Raw genomic sequence first — 22,417 nt, 5'->3', positions numbered from 1 at the left:
GTGGATTTGCTAGGTACAGTTGAAGAAGCCTTGGTTAAGAATTGCCGTAGTGAAGCTTGAAGGTGATGTACGATGTGACCATAGCGCTGGAGGGAGTGACTGTTTCATGTAGTTGATGGGGTGCCAATCAAGTGGGAAGTGGGTGCCCTGGATGGTGATGAGTTTCTTGAGTGTTATTGGAGCTTCATTCATCCGTGCAAATGGGAGTATTATGTCCCACTTCTGACTTGTGCCTTGCAGATGGCGGGCGAGCTTTGGGGAGTCAGGAGGTGAGTTACTCACTGCAGAAGACACAGCCTCTATTGTCTTGTAGCCACTGTATTAAAGTAACTGACCCAGTTAAGTTTCTTGTCGATGCTAACTGCCATCCCCGAAGAGTTTGACAGTGAGGAGAGGTGGTTTCATCAATAGTAATGTTGCTGAATGTTAAAGGGAAGTGGTTAGATGGCCTCCGTTGGAAATGTCCATTGCTTGGCACTTGAGCGACAGGAATGTTACTTTTAACATAACGTGCGAGATCCTCTGGCTGTTCATGCCGACGGCACACCCCTGTCGCAGGCTTTCCGGCAGCCTGGCTTCATTAAATGGGAAACCCCATTGACAACAGGAAGACCAGACAATCCTGCCGCTGGCCAACAGTGGGCTGCCACTCACTGCTGGGGACATGCTGCACGTGGGGAGGCCAGAGAATCTCGCCCAATGTCCCACTTTGAGTATGAAGTCCCACCAGATAAATAGTTTTCCATTATTTATTGATACAGGGGAGTTGAGATTTACTGAACACTTTTATTAATCTTTGGAAGCAAGGGCAAAGGTATGATGGGAGGCGATCAGTTTAATTTCAATGGGAGAGAAAGTTGTTATTTTCAGGTAAACTTGATAAAAGGTATCGAGTACTTTGGCATTAGAACAATGGGCAGGTTTAAAGGCGTGATTGTGTCGTATCAACTGCAATCAACATTTCTGTTTTCACATTTAAACTAACATCTTCAGTGACACTGCGGTGAGTATTTCATATTGGCAAGAATGTTTGAGAAAAATAAATGATAGTGTAAATGTTAAATTAGTTCAAATTTTGCAGCAGAATTAGTTGTTATGATCAGAATGTGTTCAGGGGGGATTGCTTTTCTATGTAAAAATACCTACTTGTATCAAGAATTGTTCACAAACTGATTATTCTGGTTTCTGAATACAGCTCACTCGGCGTCTGTGACGGGTGTATCTGCCTGTCCAAGCAATGAAAATCTCTTTCTCTCGTGTGCTCAGGTAAAGTGAATAATGTTTTAAGTATTTAAAGTTCTTTTTAAATATTTTTATTGGCATTTTCAATTTTACATAATTAAACTTTGCATCCAATATTTACAGTTTGTGCAGTTCTTATGTACATAGTCTTTCTTGATGTTTCCTCCCCCCTCCTTGGCATACCCCTCTTTTGTTCTGGGTGTTCTGTCTCCTAGCCCCCTGTTCTTCCCTTCCACCCCCCCCTTCCTTGTGTGGTTTCTGTGCAGGCCTTGTGGGTTGGGGGACGTCCTGCCGCCCCCCCCCCCCCCCCCCCCCCCCATATGCATCTTCCTGTGGTTGCCCTGAGTTTCCTCGTCTCTTCCTTCCCCATTCCCTTTGTCCCTCTTGGAGGGGTTTATCTCTGGCCGATCGCTCCCGTCTCTCACATTTTCCCTAGTCACTTGGCCTCGAACAGGGCTTGAAACAGGCCGATGAATTTCCCCAACGCTTTGTGGAAGCCTTCTTCCGACTCTCGGGTGGTGCACTTGACCTTCTCCAGATGGAGGAATTCCACCAGGTCTGCAGCTGTGGGTGGTGCTGTTGATCGCCAGCCGAACAGGATTCTCCGGCGTGCGATTGGGGAAGCAAAGGCTAGGGCGTTGGCCCCCTTCCCCATGTGTAGCTCTGGCTGCTCTGATATCCCAAAGATTGTCACTCTCGGGCACGGCTCCACCCTCACCCCCACAACCTTGGACATTTCCTTGAAGAAGGCTGTCTAGAATCTTCCAAGTTTGGAACAAGCCCAGAACATGAATGTGATTGGCCTGGCCTCTGGCAACGTTCACATTTGTCCTCCTCCAGGAAGAACCTGTTCATTTTGGTTCTGGTCAGATACACTCTGTGCACCACATTTGAGCTGCATTAGGCTGAGCCTTGCGCAGGAGGAGCTGAAGTTATCCCTGCTCAGTGATTTGCTCCAGAGTCCCCATCCCACTTCTGTCCCTAATTCGTCCCCCCATTTTTGTCTGGCTTCGTCCAGTGGCAGTCTCCTCCTGTCCAGTAGCTGTCCGTAGATTTTCCCGCAATTTCCCCCTTACTGTACTTGTTTATCAGGTCCTCTCGCAATGTGGTTTCCAGGGCCCTGGGGTATTCTCCAGTCTCCTTGCGGGAGAAAGTGCTTTACCTGAAGGTGCCTAAGTTCCTGTCCTGTCGGTAGTTCCAGGTCAGTTCGCTCAGTGTTGCTAGTCTATCCCCCATGTAAAAGTCCCTAACTGTTAGCGTCTCCCCGTCCTGTGTCCATTTTTTGAAAGTAGTGTCGAGCAAGCTGGTGGGAACTTATGGTTGCCGCAGATGGGGACCATGGGGGACATTTCAGTCAAACACAAATGTTGCCTCATCTGGTTCCATGTCATTCGTGTAGCTACCACCACTGGGCAGGATGTGTATTTGTCGTGGGGGGGATTAGGACTGCTGCCATGGCGAGGGCCCGGAGGGTTGTTCCCTTGCAGGAAGACTCCTCCATCCTCACCCATTCCGTGGTGGGCTCCCGTAACCATCCCCTCACTCTCTCTGCCGTTGCCCAGTGGTAGTATTGTAGATTTCGTAGTGTCAGACCGCCCATGACTTTTCTCCTCTGCAGTGTTGATTTGGGGATTCTTATCCCCCACACAAATGCCATGATCATTTTGTCTATGCTGTGGAAGAAGGCCTTGGGGTTGAAGAGCAGTATAAATCTGAACAGGAAGAGAAACCTTGGTAGTACGTTCATTTTTATAGTCCACACCCTCCCCGCCAGGGAGAGCGAGAGCATGTCCCATCTCTGTAGGTCCTTTTTGACATCCTCCGCCAGGCTGGTCAGATTCCACTTGTGGATCTGTGTCCAGTCTCTGGCTATTTGGATCCCCAGGTTTGGGCTAGATTGAATGGGAGTCCCTCCAGCTCTGTCCCTTCCCCGTTTGGGTTCACCGGGAATGCCTTGCTCTTGCCCAGGTTAAGTTTATAACCTGAGAAGGTTCCGACGAACTCTTTCAGGAGCAGCATGATTGCTCTCAGGCCTTCCTGAGGTTCCGAGACGTAGAGGAGTTCTGGTCCTCTGCACCCACCTCTGGTACGCAGTTCTCCAGCCTCTTGGCCAGAACCTTCGGGTGTATCTTTGTGTCTACATTGAGCAGCGAAATGGGTCTGTAAGATCTGCATTCCGTCGGGTCTTTGTCTTTTTTGGGTATCAGCAATATCGTGGCCTATGTTCGTGTAAGGCAGGGTGTCCCTCGCTAACGAGTCTGCGAACATGTCCCTTAGGTTGGGGCCAGGGCCGGCGCAAATTTTTTATCGAAGTCCGTCGGGCCCCGGCACCTTCCCCGCCTGCATGGAGCTGATGCTCTCCATGATTTCTCCCAGATCTGTTGGAAGGCTGGCTTCCAGCGCGCCCTCCCCCCATCTGTCTGCCCCCACAACTAGCATATCCAGTCCATGAGGAACTGTTTCATCCCCATGCCCCCATTGGGTGGCTCGGAGGTGTACAGCCCTCAGTAGAAGATCTCAAATGCTTGGTTGACCTCTTTTGGCTCAGTTACCAGTCTACCTCTGCGCTATCTCCCTCGGGGATGCCTGCTTTCTTGGCTGGTGAGCCAGTCGGCGGCCAGCCTTTTCTCCGTGTTCGTAGACGGTGCCCCGTGTCTGGTGAAGTTGGTACACTGCTTTCCTAGTGGATAGCAGGTTAAAGTCCATTTGCAGCTTTTTCCTCTCCGCCAGCAGCCCTACGGTCGGGGCCTCGGAGTATTTCCTGTCCACATCCAGGATGGAGTCGGTCACTTGCCTGGCTGTCCTCTCTTCCCAATCCCTAGGAGCCTTGTAGGCTATAATCTCTCCTCTAATCACGGCCTTCAGTGCCTCCCAGAACCTGGAAGGTGAGACTTCCCCGCATTAGTAATGTACTTGTCTATGGCCTGTGATGTTTCCTGGCAGACGGGCTTGTCGGCCAAGAGGTCCGTGTGCAGCCTCCATGTAGGATGCTGGGAGCGCGGTCAGAGATGACTATCGCGGAGCATTCCGCTCTTATTATTTCTGGAAGCACCGATTTCCCCACTGCAAAAGTCCGTGACCGTAGTTGTCTCCGTGAACCTTGTCCTCAGTATGGCTACTCCCCTAGCCCTCATCCCGTAGCACGAGTGGCATGTCTGTCCCACCCAACTCTTCCTTACCAGCAGTCGGTCCTTCTCCCGCAGGTGCGTCTCTTGTAAGTAGACTATGTTGGCCTTCAGACTTCTTAGGTGGGCGAAGACTCTGGATCTTTTCACTGGGCCATTAAGTCTCCTTACATTCCAGGTGACTATCCTGCCCCTGCACTCCGCGGTTTCCCTTTGTTAGGGTGCCGTCCAAAATGGCCGCGGTCACCGTTCTCACCATGAGGTCGGGCCACTGCACTCCACGGCTTCCCTTTGTCCAGGGGACACCCAACATGGCCGCCACCTGTGTGTACACCACGTGGGTGCGCCCATGCATTCCGAGGTTTCCCTTTGTTTAGGGCCCCTCCAAACTGGCTGCTTGCGGCGCCATCTTGATTCCTCAGCCTGCTCCCTGCCTGCCAAAGCCAATCCGATTGGCAACTCTTTTTCTCCGTCCTATTCCCTATGTATTTTTTGTGCCCCCCCCCCAAGCGTTCCACCTCCCTGAGTCTCCAAACACTTCCTTTCTGCTGAGAGGCGCGCCATGCCCTTACTGCCTGTCTTCCTGTGCTAGCCCTCCCTGCTAGTGCGGTGGCTCCCCTCCCAGGGCTGACCTCGTCCTTTGTCTGTGCCCTCTGACTGCACTGCCCCCTCATCTGCTTTCCCTGTCCTCGCTCTCTCCTGTTCCCGGCCTTTCTGGTCAGAACGTGGCAGTACAGTCCCACGTAACCATGACTATGAGTCTCTGATTCTGTCTCTTTCAGCGATCCTCCTCCGACACATCTTCATCACTGCCGCATCTGTTCTTTGTCCAGGCCATCGGTCCATAAGAAGTCGTTTGCTTCTGTGGGGTGTTGAAATAATGTTCTTTGCTCTGGTGTGTGACCCAGAGTCTGGCCAGGAATAGCATGCCAAATTGCACTCCACTCTTATAAAAATTGGCCCTTTTCTTTACCAGGTCTGCCCCAATGTCCTGATAGACCAGGATATCTTTCTGTATCTTTCCCACGAGCTCGCCTTCATTTATCTACCCACCGCAGGATCCTTTCCCGATCCTGGTACCGGTGCAGCTCGGCTGCTCCCCCGCCTTGGGTTTAGGTCTGAGCGACCTGTGTGCCCTGTCGAGTTCTGGGGGGTTGGGGAAGCTGCCCCTCCCGACGAGGTTGCCCAGCAATTGGACGATATGGTCTGTCGGGTCTCTGCCCTCGATGCCTTCCGGCAGGCCCACAATCCGTATGTTCTACCGTCGGGACCTAATTTCCTGGTCCTCGACCTTTCCCTTCAAGCTCCTCTGGGCCGCCACCAACCTTTTCACGTCTGCCTGTAGCTCTGGTCTGTCGAGGCTTTCTCGAGGTCTTGGATTGTCTTCTCTTGCGCCTGCACTTTCTTCCCCAGATCGTCGCTTGTACGTTGTAGGGAGACCATCACCACCACATTCACCGCCACCTGGATCTCAATTCTAATCGCCTCCTTCATGGCGGCGAGCTCCTTCTTTAGGATGGTGCTCCTGGTGAGGAGGGGGTGCTGCAGCCGGTGCTCGGGTCACCGGTCTCCTCCGTTCTGGGGGTGGCCGGGGCCGTAGCCTCGTGGGTCCACTGGCTTGTCCCCCATTGTTCGTGGCCCTTTCCGCCACTTGTAACCTCTCGTCGGCCTCGCAAGCTCCTATTCGCCGGCATCTTTTCCTCTGTTGGGGTTGCTTTCTGTTGGTTTTTCAGGTCACATTCTTCTAAAAGTATCTTTTTTGTTTCTGGTTGGGAGGAGAGCCACCTGAAGTACGTCCGCTCAGCACCGGAAGTCCGAAGTATTTAAAGTTAACTTGTCTACTTGTCAAGTAGAAATATTCCCTTAAAATGAGGGATACATCATAAGTACTGAATGCCTTTCAGAGCTTTCAAATTTTGTTGTGTTGTATAAACCTGAGAAAACCAACAAATTTTGCTGCTGCTAAAGAAGGATAAGGATCCAGTGGAATGTGGGTCGTAAAGGCCCAGAGCCCTACTGAATGTAGATGCCAAGCTATTGGCAAATGTGCTGGATCAAGGTTGGAAGGATGTCTGCTGGAAGGTTAGAAGGTGATTGAGGAGGATCAGACGGGGTTTGTGAAGGGAAGGCAACTGTTCTCGAACTTGAAGAGATTGCTGAATGTGATTCTGTCGCCGACGGAAGGAAAGGAGACGGAGGTGGTGGTGACACTGGAGAAGGCGTTTGATCGGGGAGAGTGGGGTTACTTGATGGCGGTATTAGAGAGATTTGGAATTGAGCCGAGGTTTGTGGTGTGGGTATTGTACAAGGAGCCAGTGGCGAATGTTCGCACTGACAGCATGAATTTGGGGTGCTTTGCACTGCACCGGGGTACGAGGCAGTGATGCCCGATATCCCCCCTGTTATTTGCATTTGCTATAGAGCCCTTGCCCATCGGACTGGAAGGGCATCGTGAGGGGGAGGATGGAGCATAGAGTGTCTTTAAACGCCAATGATCTGCTATTGTATATCTCGGAACCGAGCTCGTTGGTGGGGAGTGTAATGGAATTGTTCCAAAGGTTTGGGCGTTCACGGGATATAAATTGAATTTAGGTAAGAGCGAGTATTTCATGGTCTCCCAGCTGGGAGTAGTTGGGGGGCTGCCATTCCGTTTGGCGGCTTAGGTACTTTGGGGTGTGGGTGTGCTCTGAAAATATAATTTTGCTGGTTTGGTGGGGAGGGTGAGGCCGATCTGTCAAGGTAGGACAACTTGCAAGAAACAATACTTTTCACCGTATACTAATACATGTGACAATAATAAATCAAATCAAAACCTCCCTCTGTCATTAGCGGGCTGGGTACAGGAAGTTAAAATTAATTTTTTGTCGCGATTCGTGTTTTTATTCCAGTCTGTTTTAGCAAAATCCTTTGGTGAACAAAGAACAAAGAACAAAGAAATGTACAGCACAGGAACAGGCCCTTCGGCCCTCCAAGCCCGTGCCGACCATACTGCCCGACTAAACTACAATCTTCTACACTTCCTGGGTCCGTATCCTTCTATTCCCATCCTATTCATATATTTGTCAAGATGCCCCTTAAATGTCCCTATCGTCCCTGCCTCCACTACCTCCTCCGGTAGTGAGTTCCAGGCACCCACTACCCTCTGCGTAAAAAACTTGCCTCGTACATCTACTCTAAACTTTGCCCCTCTCACCTTAAACCTATGCCCCCTAGTAATTGACCCCTCTACCCTGGGGAAAAGCCTCTGACTATCCACTCTGTCTATGCCCCTCATAATTTTGTATACCTCTATCAGGTCGCCCCTCAACCTCCTTCGTTCCAGTGAGAACAAACCGAGTTTATTCAATCGCTCCTCATAGCTTATGCCCTCCATACCAGGCAACATTCTGGTAAATCTCTTCTGCACCCTCTCTAAAGCCTCCACATCCTTCTGGTAGTGTGGCGACCAGAATTGAACACTATACTCCAAGTGTGGCCTAACTAAGGTTCTATACAGCTGCAACATGACTTGCCAATTCTTATACTCAATGCCCCGGCCAATGAAGGCAAGCATGCCATATGCCTTCTTGACTACCTTCTCCACCTGTGTAGCCCCTTTCAGTGATCTGTGGACCTGTACTCCTAGATCTCTTTGACTTTCAATACTCTTGAGGGTTCTACCATTCACTGTATATTCCCTACCTGCATTAGCCCTTCCAAAATGCATTACCTCACATTTGTCCAGGTTAAACTCCATCTGCCATCTCTCCGCCCAAGTCTCCAGACAATCTAAATCCTGCTGTATCCTCAGACAGTCCTCATCGCTATCCGCAATTCCACCAACCTTTGTGTCGTCTGCAAACTTACTAATCAGACCAGTTACATTTTCCTCCAAATCATTTATATATACTACAAAGAGCAAAGGTCCCAGCACTGATCCCTGTGGAACACCACTGGTCACAGCCCTCCAATTAGAAAAGCATCCCTCCATTGCTACCCTCTGCCTTCTATGGCCTAGCCAGTTCTGTATCCACCTTGCCAGTTCACCCCTGATCCCGTGTGACTTCACCTTTTGTACTAGTCTACCATGAGGGACCTTGTCAAAGGCCTTACTGAAGTCCATATAGACAACATCTACTGCCCTACCTGCATCAATCATCTTAGTGACCTCCTCGAAAAACTCGGTGGTGGAGGGTTTGAATGTTTGTGGAAGGAGGAGCAATCAAACATGCTACTTTGTCCTGGATGGTGTTGAGTTTCTTGGGTGTTGGAGCTGCACTCATCCAGGCAAGTGGAGAGTATTCCATTACACTCCTGGCTTGTGTCTTGGTGGACAGGCTTTAGGGAGTCGGGAGGTGAGTTACTCGCCGCAGGATTCCCAGCCTTTGATCTGCTCTGGTTAATATGGCTAGTCCGGTTTAATTTCTGATCAGGATGTTGATTGTGGCAGACCAGAGATGTAAATGCCATTGAGTGTCAAGGGGAGATGGTCGTTGCCTGGCACTTGTGTGGCGTGAATGTAACTTTCCACTTGTCTGTCCAAGCCTGGATATTGTCCAGGTCTTGTTGCATTTGGACATGGACTGCTTCAGTGTTTGAGGAATCGCGAATGGTGCTGAGCATTGTGCAGGCATCGCAAACATCCCCACTTCTGACCTTATGATGGAAGAAAGGTTGTTGATGAAGCAGCTGAGGATGGTTGGGTCTAGGACACTACCCTGAGGAACTCCTGCAGTGATGTCCTGGAGCTGGGATGATTGACCTCCAACCACCACAACCATCTTCCTTTGTGCCAGGTATGACTCAAATGATGTTACACTCAGTTGAACACTGCCTTGTTGTCCAGAGCAGTCACTTGCCTCTGGAATTCAGCTCTTTCGTCCATGTTTAGACCACAATGATGTCTGGAGCCGAGTGTCCTAATGGAAAGCTGAGCATCAATAAGCAAGCTGTTGCTGAATATTGGCAACTTGACTGTACTGTGAATGATACCTGTCCTTGCTTTTAACATTGAGAGTAGATTGATGGGCAATAATTGACTGGGTTTTGTTTTGTAGACAGGAAGTATTTGGGTAATTTTCCATATTGTGGAGTAGCTGCTAGTGTTATAGCTGTACTGAAACCACATGTCTGGGCACAGCTGACTATGGAGCACAAGTCTTCAGGAGCACAGTGTGATGTCACGCTGGCTGAAGACTGGCATTTGTAATGCCAGGAGTCTCAATAGGAGATAATGATGCCAAAACTTTTGGCGTTCACTCTGCCAAAACGTGCAGCAACTCTTGGGGGCCCCAATGCACAAAATAACATGGAAATCCTACAATTGAAGTCAGTGATGTACACTTCTCCAGAGGGTTCACTGTGGAGACCCCGCACCGCACATCACAACTTGATAGAAATCAGAATTGGCAAGATCTTCCACTAATATAAGACCATAAGACATCGGAGCGGAAGTAAGGCCATTCGGCCCATCGAGTCCACTCCGCCATTCAATCATGGCTGATTTCAACTCCATTTACCCGCTCTCTCTCCATAGCCCTTAATTCCTCGAGAAATCAAGAATTTATCAACTCTTGTCTTAAAGACACTCAACGTCCCGGCCTCCACCGCCCTCTGTGGCAATGAATTCCACAGTCCCACCACTCTCTGGCTGAAGAAATTTCTCCTCATCTCTGTTCTAAAGTGACTCCCTTTTATTCTAAGGCTGTGCCCCCGGGTCCTAGTCTCCCCTGCTAATGGAAACAACTTCCCTACATCCACCCTATCTAAGCCATTCATTATCTTGTAAGTTTCTATTAGATCTCCCCTCAACCTCCTAAACTCCAATGAATATAATCCCAGGATCCTCAGACGTTCATCGTATGTTAGGCCTACCATTCCTGGGATCATCCGTGTGAATCTCCGCTGGACCCGCTCCAGTGCCAGTATGTCCTTCCTGAGGTGTGGGGCCCAAAATTGCTCACAGTATTCTAAATGGGGCCTAACTAATGCTTTATAAAGCTTCAGAAGTACATCCCTGCTTTTATATTCCAAGCCTCTTGAGATGAATGACAACATTGCATTTGCTTTCTTAATTACGGACTCAACCTGCAAGTTTACCTTTAGAGAATATGCTGTGAAAATCTGTGGGAAAAGTTATACCTGGTTGAATGAGATGTAACTGAGTTTTTAATGAAATACCAAATTCCTTTACTCACCTCGAAAAGTTAACTTTATATTTCATTGTGAAATGGCAAGTTTCTCCATAATAAATTTTTTTCAATGTTTCTCTTAGAAGCTTGCTTATCTTTATTTTAGGTTCGATCTTAATCAAATCATAAGTCATTTCATTATCTGAAAATTACAAGTAAAGGATATTAATGCTTTTAACTTGCTGTTTTTCTGTGTGACTATTTCAACGTAATTAGCTATTTACATGCTTGTTGACCTCACTGCTGCTTTACGCCAAAGCATCCCCTTGAGGGCCTCAAAATCTGGGCCCATCTCTTTTCTACATCGCTTGAGAGATATTGGAGCCAGCAATGTGCTCATTGCAAAGAATGTAAAAGGTAAAGCCACCACAGTCCCAGATGACCACAGGCTGCTTTCTCCTTTGAGGGGGAGAGCTGACTGGTGGTGATTTTACCTGAGGATTACCACACCTCAGGTGAGGGGCAAGATTGAGAAGGCGGGACCTTTGTCAATAACCTCAGCCGGTAGGTGAATTGAACCCACACTGCTGGCCATGTTCTGCATCACAAACCAGTTGTCTAGCCTACTGAGCTAAACCAGCCCCCCCTGTTACCAGTGCCTATCCCACAAATGCAAAAACACCAGTTGTTTGTACTCTTTAGGCACTTTGACCAGTTACCTTAAAGCTCGTTTACCCAGGTGCCCTTCTCATGAGGCAAACAAAGGACAAGAATGGATTTCTGGTTCAACTTGATTTTATTCCTGAATCTTATGATTCAAACTGCGTTCACACGGCAAACTCTAAATCCTTAAACTAACTTACAAGTGACATGGTCTATCTGAGACTCAGATACTCCCGTGCAGTTGACTTGATCAGGCTCCTACGACTCTTCGCTGAGCTGTGCTGATGACCTTGCTACTTGAACTCAGGGTCTTTGTGAAGGTGGGTCACACATGCCCTCTCTGGTCGTTGCTGTATCTTCTCTTCACTCTGGGTGGAGTCTTCGCTCAGGGTGGAGTCTTATACCCCCACCCGTCTCTCTTTTGTACCTTTCTGGAAGGTTCTCGGACATCCAACTTCCAGGACAAGTTGCTCGCCTCTGATCAGTGTCTGTTTATTGGGCCTGCCTGATGAATTCCCATCAAGCCTGGCGGTTCAAGCTGTTGGATGGTGTTTAATTTAGATTGTCCAATTCTGTATCTGGCCTAGTTTTTTAGGCTGTTAGCCATTTTGTCACAGTCTCTCCTTTTGATCCAATGAGCGTCAACGAATAGGATCCTGCAAGCGTGACCAAGCTCTCCATGCACTAGTACTGGGGTCCCAGGTCGACCGACAAAATCTTGCTGTCAAGTACAACAAATACTTGATTAAAAATACAAAAGAAACTGATCCATACAAAGAATCTCAAAGTACATTATTGAATATAAAATTAACTTTAGGAGAGAAAATTAAATACATGTCAGAATAAAGGCGTTCTATATCTTTTATTCTGTTCTCACCTGATTAGCATTATTTCCATGTCTTTTTGTCGAGTCAGTTCCTTTCTTCTTCTGGTAAATTTCACTGAGTTTGGTTTGATCCTCACATTCACCCACATCTGGTGGGGTGAATCACATGTACCCTGGGTACTCGGGGTGAGTTAGTGTCGTCTCAGTTCCTCTGAAGGCTGCACACTTGTCAGTAGGTTTGCCGTGATGATTGCCACGATGATCGCCGAAAAGCTGTCTAATCCAAAATATCCCTCCAACTCTTCTTCACGTTGTTGTTGTATCTTTCTCTGAAAACTGTTTGAAATCAATCCTCCCAACTCCCTTTTTGTCAGCTATAAATCCGGGCCTCACCAGAGGTTTTGAGGGTTTATTGGAAATGTTGGTGTTTGGAGTGTGTATGCAGTCATGTTTAAATTAGTGCTTCTTGGAAAACAATGTCAGTAATAACGCAGAATATCACAGCTACAGAAGTGTTAAAAGGCAGACACCCTCCTACAGAATAGGTAGTGTTAGTACAGACGATCCAAACAGTTTAGGCAAAGTTGATGAGGATGGTTGTGATGCTCCAGAACGGGAGCAAAAGTACTTCAAAGAGAGGTGAAATCTCCTGAGAGGAATATGCGCTCAGCAAAAAGAAGAAGCTGGAGAATTGGAAAATCACTCCTGAGTTTATTTCAGGAGTTTGGGCAATGCCTGGTGAACCATGCCAGGGATGCAGCTGCCAAAATAATGGACATTTATATGATGAGAAGACCACTTTTTGTTCACACACAATCGCATGGTGGCACAGTGGTTAGCACTGCTGCCTCAGCATAAGGGACCGGGTTCAATTCTGACCTTGGTTGACTGTGTGGAGTTTGCACTTTCTCCCTGTGTCTATGTGTTTCCTCCGGGTGCTCCGGTTTCCTCCCACTGTCTAAAGTTGTGCAGGTTAGGTGGATTGGCCATGCTAAATTGTCCCTTTGTGTTCAAAACGTCAAAAAGGCTGATGGGGATAGGGTATGGGGTGAGTCTAGGTAGGGTGCTCCTTTGGAGGGTTGGTGTAGACTTGATGGGCCGAATGGCCCCCTTCTGCATTGTAGGGATTCTATGATTTTATGAATCAAGGAGATGGTTTTTTTCTTTGTGAATATTTCACGAAGAAGGGATTAGATGAGATGTTCATTCTACTTCATGGAAGCAGAGAGCTGTGAACTCAGAGATTTGCCATCAAAACTGAACTTGTCTGTAAGTTCAATGGCAGGACCACAATTTCAAGGGGTAAAACCAGAGCGGCGTTCCTCCGGCTTTATACAGCTATACTGTGCATCGCCTCTTGGATGAGAAGTTTCCCTTAATTGAATACATATGGAGAAACTGCCTTGAAAAGGCCACAGGAGTAGCCTCTCGGTATCAGGATGGGGACCATTCCCTTCCAGTAATATTTTCAGCCATACATATGACGAGGGGGACTACTAAAAATCTTTAGCTGGAACTTTGTGAAGACTTGGTTAGCTGTTTGTTAAAACTAAACCAATAAGGGGCTGTAGTGCCCGTGCGTTACCTGGGAGGAGTTAACTGTTCACGCAAGAGGGCTCTGGCTACTGCGGATCGGTTCCTCCATGGCTCTCTCATTGGAGCACCGAATCAGAGCCTTCCGTAGGTCTCGTTGCTCTGTGGGCGGGCGGATCACTACCCGTCTCTTTCTCTTACTATAGACTGGGGTTTCATTTTCTAATGGTTTTGGGGGTGGGGTGATGGCAAGGATTCAGGATTTGATGTTCAAAAGGGGTCAGGATCCGAGGTCGATGCTAACTCCCTCTCGGGATATGTGAAATTGGTGGTGATTATTTTGGGAGACTACTGCTTCACTGGGCAAGGAATTCCATAGATTCACAACCCTTTGGGTGAAGAAGTTCCTCCTAAATATTTGATGGGATTTAACTTGCCATTGAAATCAGCTTTGCTTTGTGTTTTTCGCTGGCCCATTTTAACAGTCGCTGCCTTCTAGGCAGCCTGAACGTTGTCCAGCAACGTTTTTGTTTTTTCGTGGCTGTGGGCTGTGACCTTGGGCCCTGATAGACCTAGCCATAGTAGGAGTTCTTTTTGTGGGATGTCCGGTTATCCGTACATGGGGGATGAATCCGGTGGAGCGCGCAACTGTGCGCTGTATCAGCATTAATACGAAGGGCAGGACTAAATTCCAGATGGTGCCGTACTGTTGGACAGCCTTTCTGAGCATTCCCGTTAGGGTGCGATTCATCCTCTCCACTATCCCACTGGACTGAGGATGCTGCGCAATGTGGAACCTTTGGTCAATTCCACTCACATTCTACATTACCCTGGGCAGTGAAGTGAGTGACCTGGTCTGACTAGGCTGTGTGGGAAGCCCCACTAGTAAAGACTTGCTGCACGAGGATGTTCACTGTGACTTTAGTGGTGTTGATTTGGTTGGGGAAGTCTTTACCCATTTGCTAAAAGTATCGATAATTACCAGAATGTATTTATTTCCATCTCCCTTACATGGTGCAGGGGGCTGACATAATCCACTGGGAGATTTGTCCAGGGGCCATCCACTGGTCAGGTATGCCTCAGTTCTCCTGTATTGGCAGACTGGTCGGGATTATTCTGGGCACAGAGAATTTTACTGACGTAGTGCCCGACATCTTTGCCTACCTCAGGCCACCAGCATATTCCTTTAATTCTCTCCCCTGTGGCTTCCGTTCCTTGAAGGCCCTGGACATCGTGACACTCGTGTATGATTTGGTTCCATTCCCGTGCTGGCACCACATACCATCCATCTTTAGGGACAAGTCCGTCCTTCATGGTCATTTTGCCCCAGGACAAGTTCAAACTTGCCCTTATTCGCCTCGGATCAGTGTCTCCGTTTATTGGGCCTGTCTGAATTCCTATCAGGCCTGGCGGTTCAAGCTGTTTTCTGCTTTTTAATTTAGATTGTTCAATTACGTATCTGGCCCAGCTTTTAAGCTGTTGGCCATTTTGTCACATACCACTTGAACAGCCTTGGTGAACAATCAAGGTAAGAGACCGTATCCAGCCAAAGGGAAATGCTTACTTAAACTCCAATTGGTTGTGACTCAGAATTGAAGTTATGTTCTCCGGTTGTCCAGAATCATTGCCAGTCTTGAACCAACTAGAGAGCATGCCATCCTAGACTGAGTACTGTGTAATGAAAACTGAATCATTGGCAATCTATTTATGCGAGACCCCTTGGGGATGAGTGACCATAATATGATAGAATTTTTCATCAAGCTGGAGAGTGAAGTAGTTGATTCTGAGACTAGGGTCCTGAATCTTAATAAAGGAAACTACGATGATATGAGGCGCAAGTTGGCTTTGGTTTATTGGGGAACGTTACTTAAAGGGATGACAATGGATAGGCAATGGCAAACATTCAAGTAGTGAACAGGGGAACTGCAGCAACTGTTTATTCCTGAATGGCACAAAGGTAAACTGGGAAAGGTGGCCAAACCAGGGCCTACAAGGGAAATTAGAGATAGTATTCGATCCAAGGCAGAAGAATACAGATTGGCAAAGAAAAACAACAGATCTGAGGACTGGGAGCAGTTTGGAATTCAGCAAATGAGGGTCAAGGGATTGATTAAGAAAGGGCAAATAGAGTACTAAAGTAAGGTTGTGGGGAACATAAAAACTGACTGTAAAAGTTTCTATAGGTACATGAAGAGAAAAAGATTGGTGAAGACAAATGTAGGTCCCGTACAGTCAGAAACGGGAATGTATGGGGACTTCCGGTGACGGCGGGCGGGAGGCAGCCGCACAATGGAGGGCTCCCGTTGGGGAACGGCATTTTCGGGGCTTTAAGCCTCAGAGGCGGCAAAAGCAGGGAGAAGGCACAGTGAAGGCCTAGTAAAGAAAGATGTCGAGGGTGAGCAAACAAACGGCCGTAAAGAAAACAGCTGAAGGTCCATCGGGGAGTGAAAGGTCACCGTGGGGTCACCAAGGAAAATGGAGGCTGGAGCACCAGGGGAGGCCGCATTGCTTACGGCTGAAGAAATAACTAAGGTGATAGCTACAGAATTCGAAAGGCAGTTTACAAAAACATGGAGATAATGAAGAAGGAGATGAGAGAGGTTTTGAGTGTGCTGGTGGAGGAGGCGATTTCCCCAGTGACGAAGGCGGTGGCGAGCGCAGTGGCGGAGGTGCGAGAGCAAGGGGAGGCGCTGAAGGAAGTGGAGGAGACATTATTGCAGCACGGTGATCAACTTACCTCGATGGGGAAGGAGATGCGGAAGGTGATGGACATTAACAAGGATCTGCGAGGAAAAATGGAAGACCTGGAAAACAGATTCAGGCGACAGAATTTGAGGATTGTGGGGCTGCCCGAAGGAGTTGAAGGACCGAGGCCGACTGAGTATTTTGCCGCGTTGCTGGCGAAACTATTGGGTGAGGGGAAGGATTCCTCCCGATATGAACTGGATCGGGCTCATCGGTCGTGGAGGCCTGTACCAAAGGCGAGTGAGCCGCCAAGGGTAATGACTCTGTGCTTCCGTAGGTACAGTGTGAAGGAGAAGGTCCTGAGCTGGGCCAAGCAGAAACGGGTGGTGCAGTGGGCTGGAGCTGGTATCCGTGTATACCAGAACTTTACGGTGGAGCTGGCAAGGTGGCAGGCTGCCTTCAACCGGGTGAAGAGGGCATTGTACATTAGCAAGGTGCGGTGCGGCATTGTATATCCAGCGAAGCTGAAGGTGACTTACAAGCTCAAGGATTTTTATTTTGGAACGGCGGAAGCAGCGGAGCAATTTGCGAAGGCAGAAGGACCGGCAGAACTGAGAAATGGCCATGTGCCGTACTGTATTTTCTTCTTTTTTGTTTCACTGCGTGCGGGTGTATGGGCTAAAGGAGCTCTCGAAATGAGGGCTCTTTGGGGTGTAGGTGGATATGCGGGGTTTGTGTGCTAAAAAGGGTATTTCTGGGCTTTCCTGGGGCCGGGCAAGGGGAAAAGGGACCCGGGCGGGGGCCTCCTTGCTGGCCGGTTTAAGCCGGCCAGTGAACGGGAGTGAGGTGGGGGAGGGGCTGCGGCCATCGGAGCCTGGCAGAACAGGGTCCGAGTGGTCTAGCTGGGGTGGAAAGTTGGGAAGGAACCGAGGCTGGGGGGAGGAGTTTTACAAGAGGCAGTGGATGGGAGGAGTTGGAGACGGGGGGGGGGGGTGCTATTTACAACTCTTGGGTATCATGTACGGTACTCTTTCAGAGGTTGGATGGCGTTGAGTGTACGGGGGGGGGGGGGGAGAGACTCTTAAGGGTGACCATGGGCGGTCCCGGACTCCTTTTTCTTTTTTTCCTTTGTTTTTTGTTTCCACCGTGGGAGGGTTTGTTCTATTGGATGCATATATTGACAGGTGGGCCGTTGTTTGGGGTGGTGGGAGGATGGTATTGTTAAGGGGATTGATTTTGTATATGTTACCATTTACTGTTTGTGGGGGGGTGTAAATTTTGAAGGAAAATATGAAAATGGAGAATAAAAACATTTATATAAAAAAAAAAGAAACGGGAATGTATAATCGGGGACGAAGAAATGGCTGAGCAACTAAATACATTGGTTCTGTCTTCGCAAATGAGGACACCAAACAGATAATAGAAATGAAAGAGAAAATGCTGGAAAATCTCAGCGGGTCTGGCAGCAGCTGTAGGGAGAGAAAAGAGCTAACGTTTCATATAGAGCTTTGACAAAGATCATATAGAGCTTTGACAAAGAGTCATCGAACTCGAAAGGTTAGCTCTTTTCTCTCCCTACAAATGCTGCCAGACCTGCTGAGATTTTCCAGCATTTTCTCTTTCGTTTCCGATGCCAGCATCCGCCGTAATTTTCTTTTATCCAGATGATAGAAATATTGGGGGACGCAGGGTTTAGTGAGAGAGAGGAACTGAAGGAGATCAATATTAGAGAAATCATGTTGAGGAAATAAATCCCCAGGGCCTGATAATCTACATCCCAGAGTATTTAAGGAAGTGACTCTCGGAATAGTGGATGCATTGGTGGTCATCTTCCAACATTTTATAGACTCTGGAACAGTTCCTGCAGATTGGAGGGGAGCTAATGTAAGTCCACTATTTAAAAAGGGAGATCGAGAGAAAAAACAGGGAATTATAGACCAGCTGACGTCGGTGTTGGAGAAAATTTTGGAATCCATTATCAAAAGATTTTATAGCAATGCACTTAGAAAACAGTGGGCGGATCGACAGAGTCAGCATTGATTGATGAAGGGGAAATCATGCTTGACAAATCTACTGGAATTCTTTGAGGATGTCATTAATAAGTTTGGCGAGGGGGGGGGGGGGAAGGGGGCCAGTGGATGTTGAATATTTTGACTTTCAGAAGGCTTTTGAAAAAGTCCTGCACAAGAGAGTGGTGTGTAAAAGTAAAGCGCATGGGATTAGGGGGCAGTGTATTGAGATGGATGGAAAACTGGTTGGAAGATAGGAAACAAAAGAGTAGGAATTAACAAGTCTTTCAAATTGGCAGGCAGTGACTAGTGGGGTACCGCAGGGATCGGTGCTGGGACCGCAGCTATTCACCATATATATTAATGATTTAGATGAGGGAACAAAATATAATAACTCCAAATTTGCAGATGACACCAAGTTGGGTGGGAGGGTGAGGCGGATGCAGAGATCCTTCAGTGTGATTTGGACAAGTTGAGTGAGTGGACAAATGAATGGCACATGCAGTATAATGTGGATAAATGCGAGGTTATCCACTTTGGTAGCAAAAACGAGAAGGCAGACTATCTGAATGGCCAGATATTAGGAGAGTGGAATGTGTAATGGGACTTTGGTGTCCTTGTACACTAGTCGCTGAAGGTAAGCATGCGGGTGCAGCAGGCGGTAAAGAAGGCAAATAGTATGTTGGTCTTCATAGTGAGAGGATCCGAGTACAGGAGCAGGGATGTGTTGCTGCAATTATACAGGGCCTTGGTGAGGCCACACCTGGAATATTGTGTTCAGTTTTGGTCTCCTTATCTGAGGAAGGATGTTCTTGCTCTCGAGGGTGTGCAGTGAAAGTTTATCAGACTGATTCCTGGGATGGTAGGACTGACATACGAGGCGAGATTGACGAGGTTAAGATTGTATTCACTGGAGTTAAGAAGAATGAGGGGGATTTCACAAAATCTATAAAATTCTAACAGGATTGGACAGGATAGGTGCAGGAAGGATGTTCCCGATGGTGGGTGTGTCCAGGATCACAGTCTGAGGATACGGGGGAGACCATTTAGGACAGAGATGAGGAGAAATTTCTTCACCCAGAGAGTGGTCGGCCTGTGGAATTCACTACCACAGGAAGTAGTTGATGTCAAAATATTGTATATTTTGAAGAAGCAGTTAGCACTTGGGGCCAAGGGGATCAAAGGATATGGGGGGGGGAAGCGGGATTATGGTATTGAGTTTGATGATCAACCTGATCACAATGAATGGCGGAGCGGGCTCCGAGGGGGGAATGGCCTCCTCCTATTTTCTATGTTGATTTGGAGAATTGCTTTCAGTTTTGCGCATCAAGTCTCAAAGGATATTTTGGCCTTAATAATAATCGCTTATTGTCACAAGTAGGCTTCAATGAAGTTACTGTGAAAAGCCCCCAGTCGCCACATTACGGCGCCTGTTCGGGGAGGCCGGTACGGGAATTGAACCGTGTTGCTGGCATTGTTCTGCATTGCAAGCCAGCTGTTTAGCCCACTGTGCTAAACCAACCCATTGAAAGGGCTGAAGGAGTTAAATTCTAAGAACAGATTGTATAACCTTGAGTTAGTATTTCCTTGGGTTTAGACAGCCTTAGAGTGATCCATCAGGTTCTTTAAAATGATAAAGTGGATACATTGAAAATATTTCCTCTGGAAGAATCCAGAAGAATGGGGTATAATGTAATGTAAGGGGCTGGTTTAGCACGGTGGACAAAACAGCTGGCTTGTAATGCAAAACAATGCCAGCAGCGTGGGTTCAATTCCTGTACCGGCCTCCCTGAACAGGTGCCGGAATGTGGCGACCAGGGGCTTTTCACAGTAACTTCATTGAAGCCTACTTGTGACAATAAGCGATTATTATTATTAAAAATTAGAATTGGGCTATTTAGATGGCAGTTTTTCACACCGGGAACGAACTATAGTGGGACTGTGGAATATTGACTCCCCACCCTTCCCTCAGCATCACACTCCCACTTCCCCAAAACTCTGTGAATGATGCATCTCTTGAAACTTTGACAACAGAAATGAATAGATTTTTTTTGTTAGTAAGGGCATGAGGACCAGAGAGCAAAGGTGGGTAAATGGATTTGTCCTCCAGATCAGTTGTGACCTAATGCAAAGGGTTGACAGCCAAATCCTGCTCATCACCCCCGCCCCTCCAGTTGTAATTTCTAAAGTTATACAGTTTCAGTTGCACTGATGGTGGCCGGGTGCCCCAGTCACATGATCTTTGTGTGTGAGCGGAGCCTGGAATTTGGCAGCTCATTTTCATCAGTAATTTGTCATTGCCCAACATTAAAAAAAAAGAAATAAAGTACCCAATTAATTCTTTCCAATTAAGGGGCAATTTAGCGTGGTCAATCCACCAACCCTGCTCATTTTTTGAGTTGTGGGGGTGAGACCTACCCAGACACGGGGAGAATGTGCAAACTCCACACAGACAGTCACCCCGGGGCCAGGGTGGAACCCGGGCCCTCGGCTCCGTGAGGCAGCAGTGCTAACCACTGCGCCACCATGATACCTTTGTCATTGCCTAACAGTCCTGTCTCTCAAATCAGTTTACTCTCACCAACAGGAAATGTTCAGTAGTAAAGGGAAGCCAGTATTCTGGATTTCATCCTCGACTGTCCTCCAGTCTCTCAGCTGAGGCCAATTTTAGTGATCTAATTGGCAACTGTTAACTTAATATAAATTTGTCATGTTCCAATATGACTGGTCAATATGCCTAAGCACTGTACTGTATACATCATGTATGTATTTGCCCATCAAACCATATTATGAAGCTAAATAATACATTTTAAGTTTCAAGCTACAGTGTGGCACAGAAAATAACATTTTATATTTAGGGAATACATAACACAGAGCTTTAGAAAGGATCTCGGGTAGGGAGGAACATTTTATCTCTATAGAAACAATGATGTTTAAAAAAGAACTTTGAACTTGCAGTTAATAGCTGAAATAGACAATAGAACATTACAGAGCAGTACGGGCCCTTCGGCCCTCGATGTTGCGCCGACCTGTGAAACCACTCTAAAGCCCATCTACACTATTCCCTTATCGTCCATATGTCTATCCAATGACCATTTGAATGCCCTTAGTGTTGGCGAGTCTACTACCTTTGCAGGCAGGGCATTCCACGCCCTTACTACTCTCTGAGTAAAGGACCTACCTCTGACATCTGTCTTATATCTATCTCCCCTCAATTTAAAGCTATGTCATCTCGTGCTAGACATCACCATCCGAGGAAGAAGGCTCTCACTGTCCACCCTATCCAATCCTCTGATCATCTTGTATGCCTCAATTAAGTCACCTCTTAACCTTCTTCTCTCTAACGAAAACAGCCTCAAGTCCCTCAGCCTGTCCTCATAAGATCTTCCCTCCATACCAGGCAACATTCTGGTAAATCTCCTCTGCACCCTTTCCAATGCTTCCACATCCTTCCTATAATGCGGTGACCAGAATTGCACGCAATACTCCAAATGCAGCCACACCAGAGTTTTGTACAGCTGCAACATGACCTCATGGCTCCGAAACTCAATCCCTCTACCAATAAAAGCTAACACACCGTACGCCTTCTTAACAACCCTCTCAACCTGGGTGGCAACTTTCAGATTATCTTAAATTGCTAAAACACGATTGACTGAACACTATTTTTGTAAGCAAATTATCTCCTCCTGTAATTACCACATATTGCACGCTCCATGGAAATACAGTCCTAGCAAGCAGTCCACCGTTGCTCCCAGAATTTAGTGGGTTCTCCCATATTGCCACTTTGCCAAGTAGTAACTTTGAATGTCGAGAGGCTCTTTCCTCAATGTTCAAAAGAGTTTCCGAAATCCACAACCAGCAGTGAATCCTGTTGCCATGATTCTTCCCTTCTACCACACCAGAACGAAGAAACAGCCTGTGATCTCTGGCCACACAAAACTACTGTCAGTCTGTGATATTCATAGCTTTGTAGAGAAGCCTGTAACCTGATCTCAAAAATGGCTTCCTCTGCCCACTTGTCATGATAATGTGCAATACATTAACCTTGCACCCAGAGAGAAATACTGATGAGCTATTGTTGACTCTGGATCTCTCATCTTAGCAGTAAATGGACAGTTTACATCACAACTATTTATAAGCTGATGCCTACAACGGAGATACTGATCCAATGTGAACTCGGACTGCTACCATTGTCTCCAGGCATAAATGCACCTTCTTCCCAAT

At 47.5% G+C, this 22,417-nt stretch overlaps 1 protein-coding gene across 1 annotated transcript in view; it reads left to right on the top strand.

Moving 5' to 3' along the window:
• The window catches only part of LOC140393622 (methylosome protein WDR77-like), a 43,931-nt gene that overhangs the window by 9,796 nt on the left and 11,718 nt on the right, over positions 1-22,417 (top strand). Inside the window, exon 5 of the mRNA XM_072479893.1 lies at positions 1,196-1,266. Within this exon, the coding sequence (XP_072335994.1) occupies positions 1,196-1,266 (71 nt within the window). The remainder of the gene's footprint in view (positions 1-1,195; positions 1,267-22,417) is intronic.

This window comes from Scyliorhinus torazame, chromosome 17, assembly GCF_047496885.1.
Source record: "Scyliorhinus torazame isolate Kashiwa2021f chromosome 17, sScyTor2.1, whole genome shotgun sequence".
Classification (NCBI taxonomy): domain Eukaryota; kingdom Metazoa; phylum Chordata; class Chondrichthyes; order Carcharhiniformes; family Scyliorhinidae; genus Scyliorhinus; species Scyliorhinus torazame.
The sequence above is the reverse complement of the archived record's forward strand: the minus strand, read 5'-3'. Positions and strand labels throughout refer to the sequence as shown.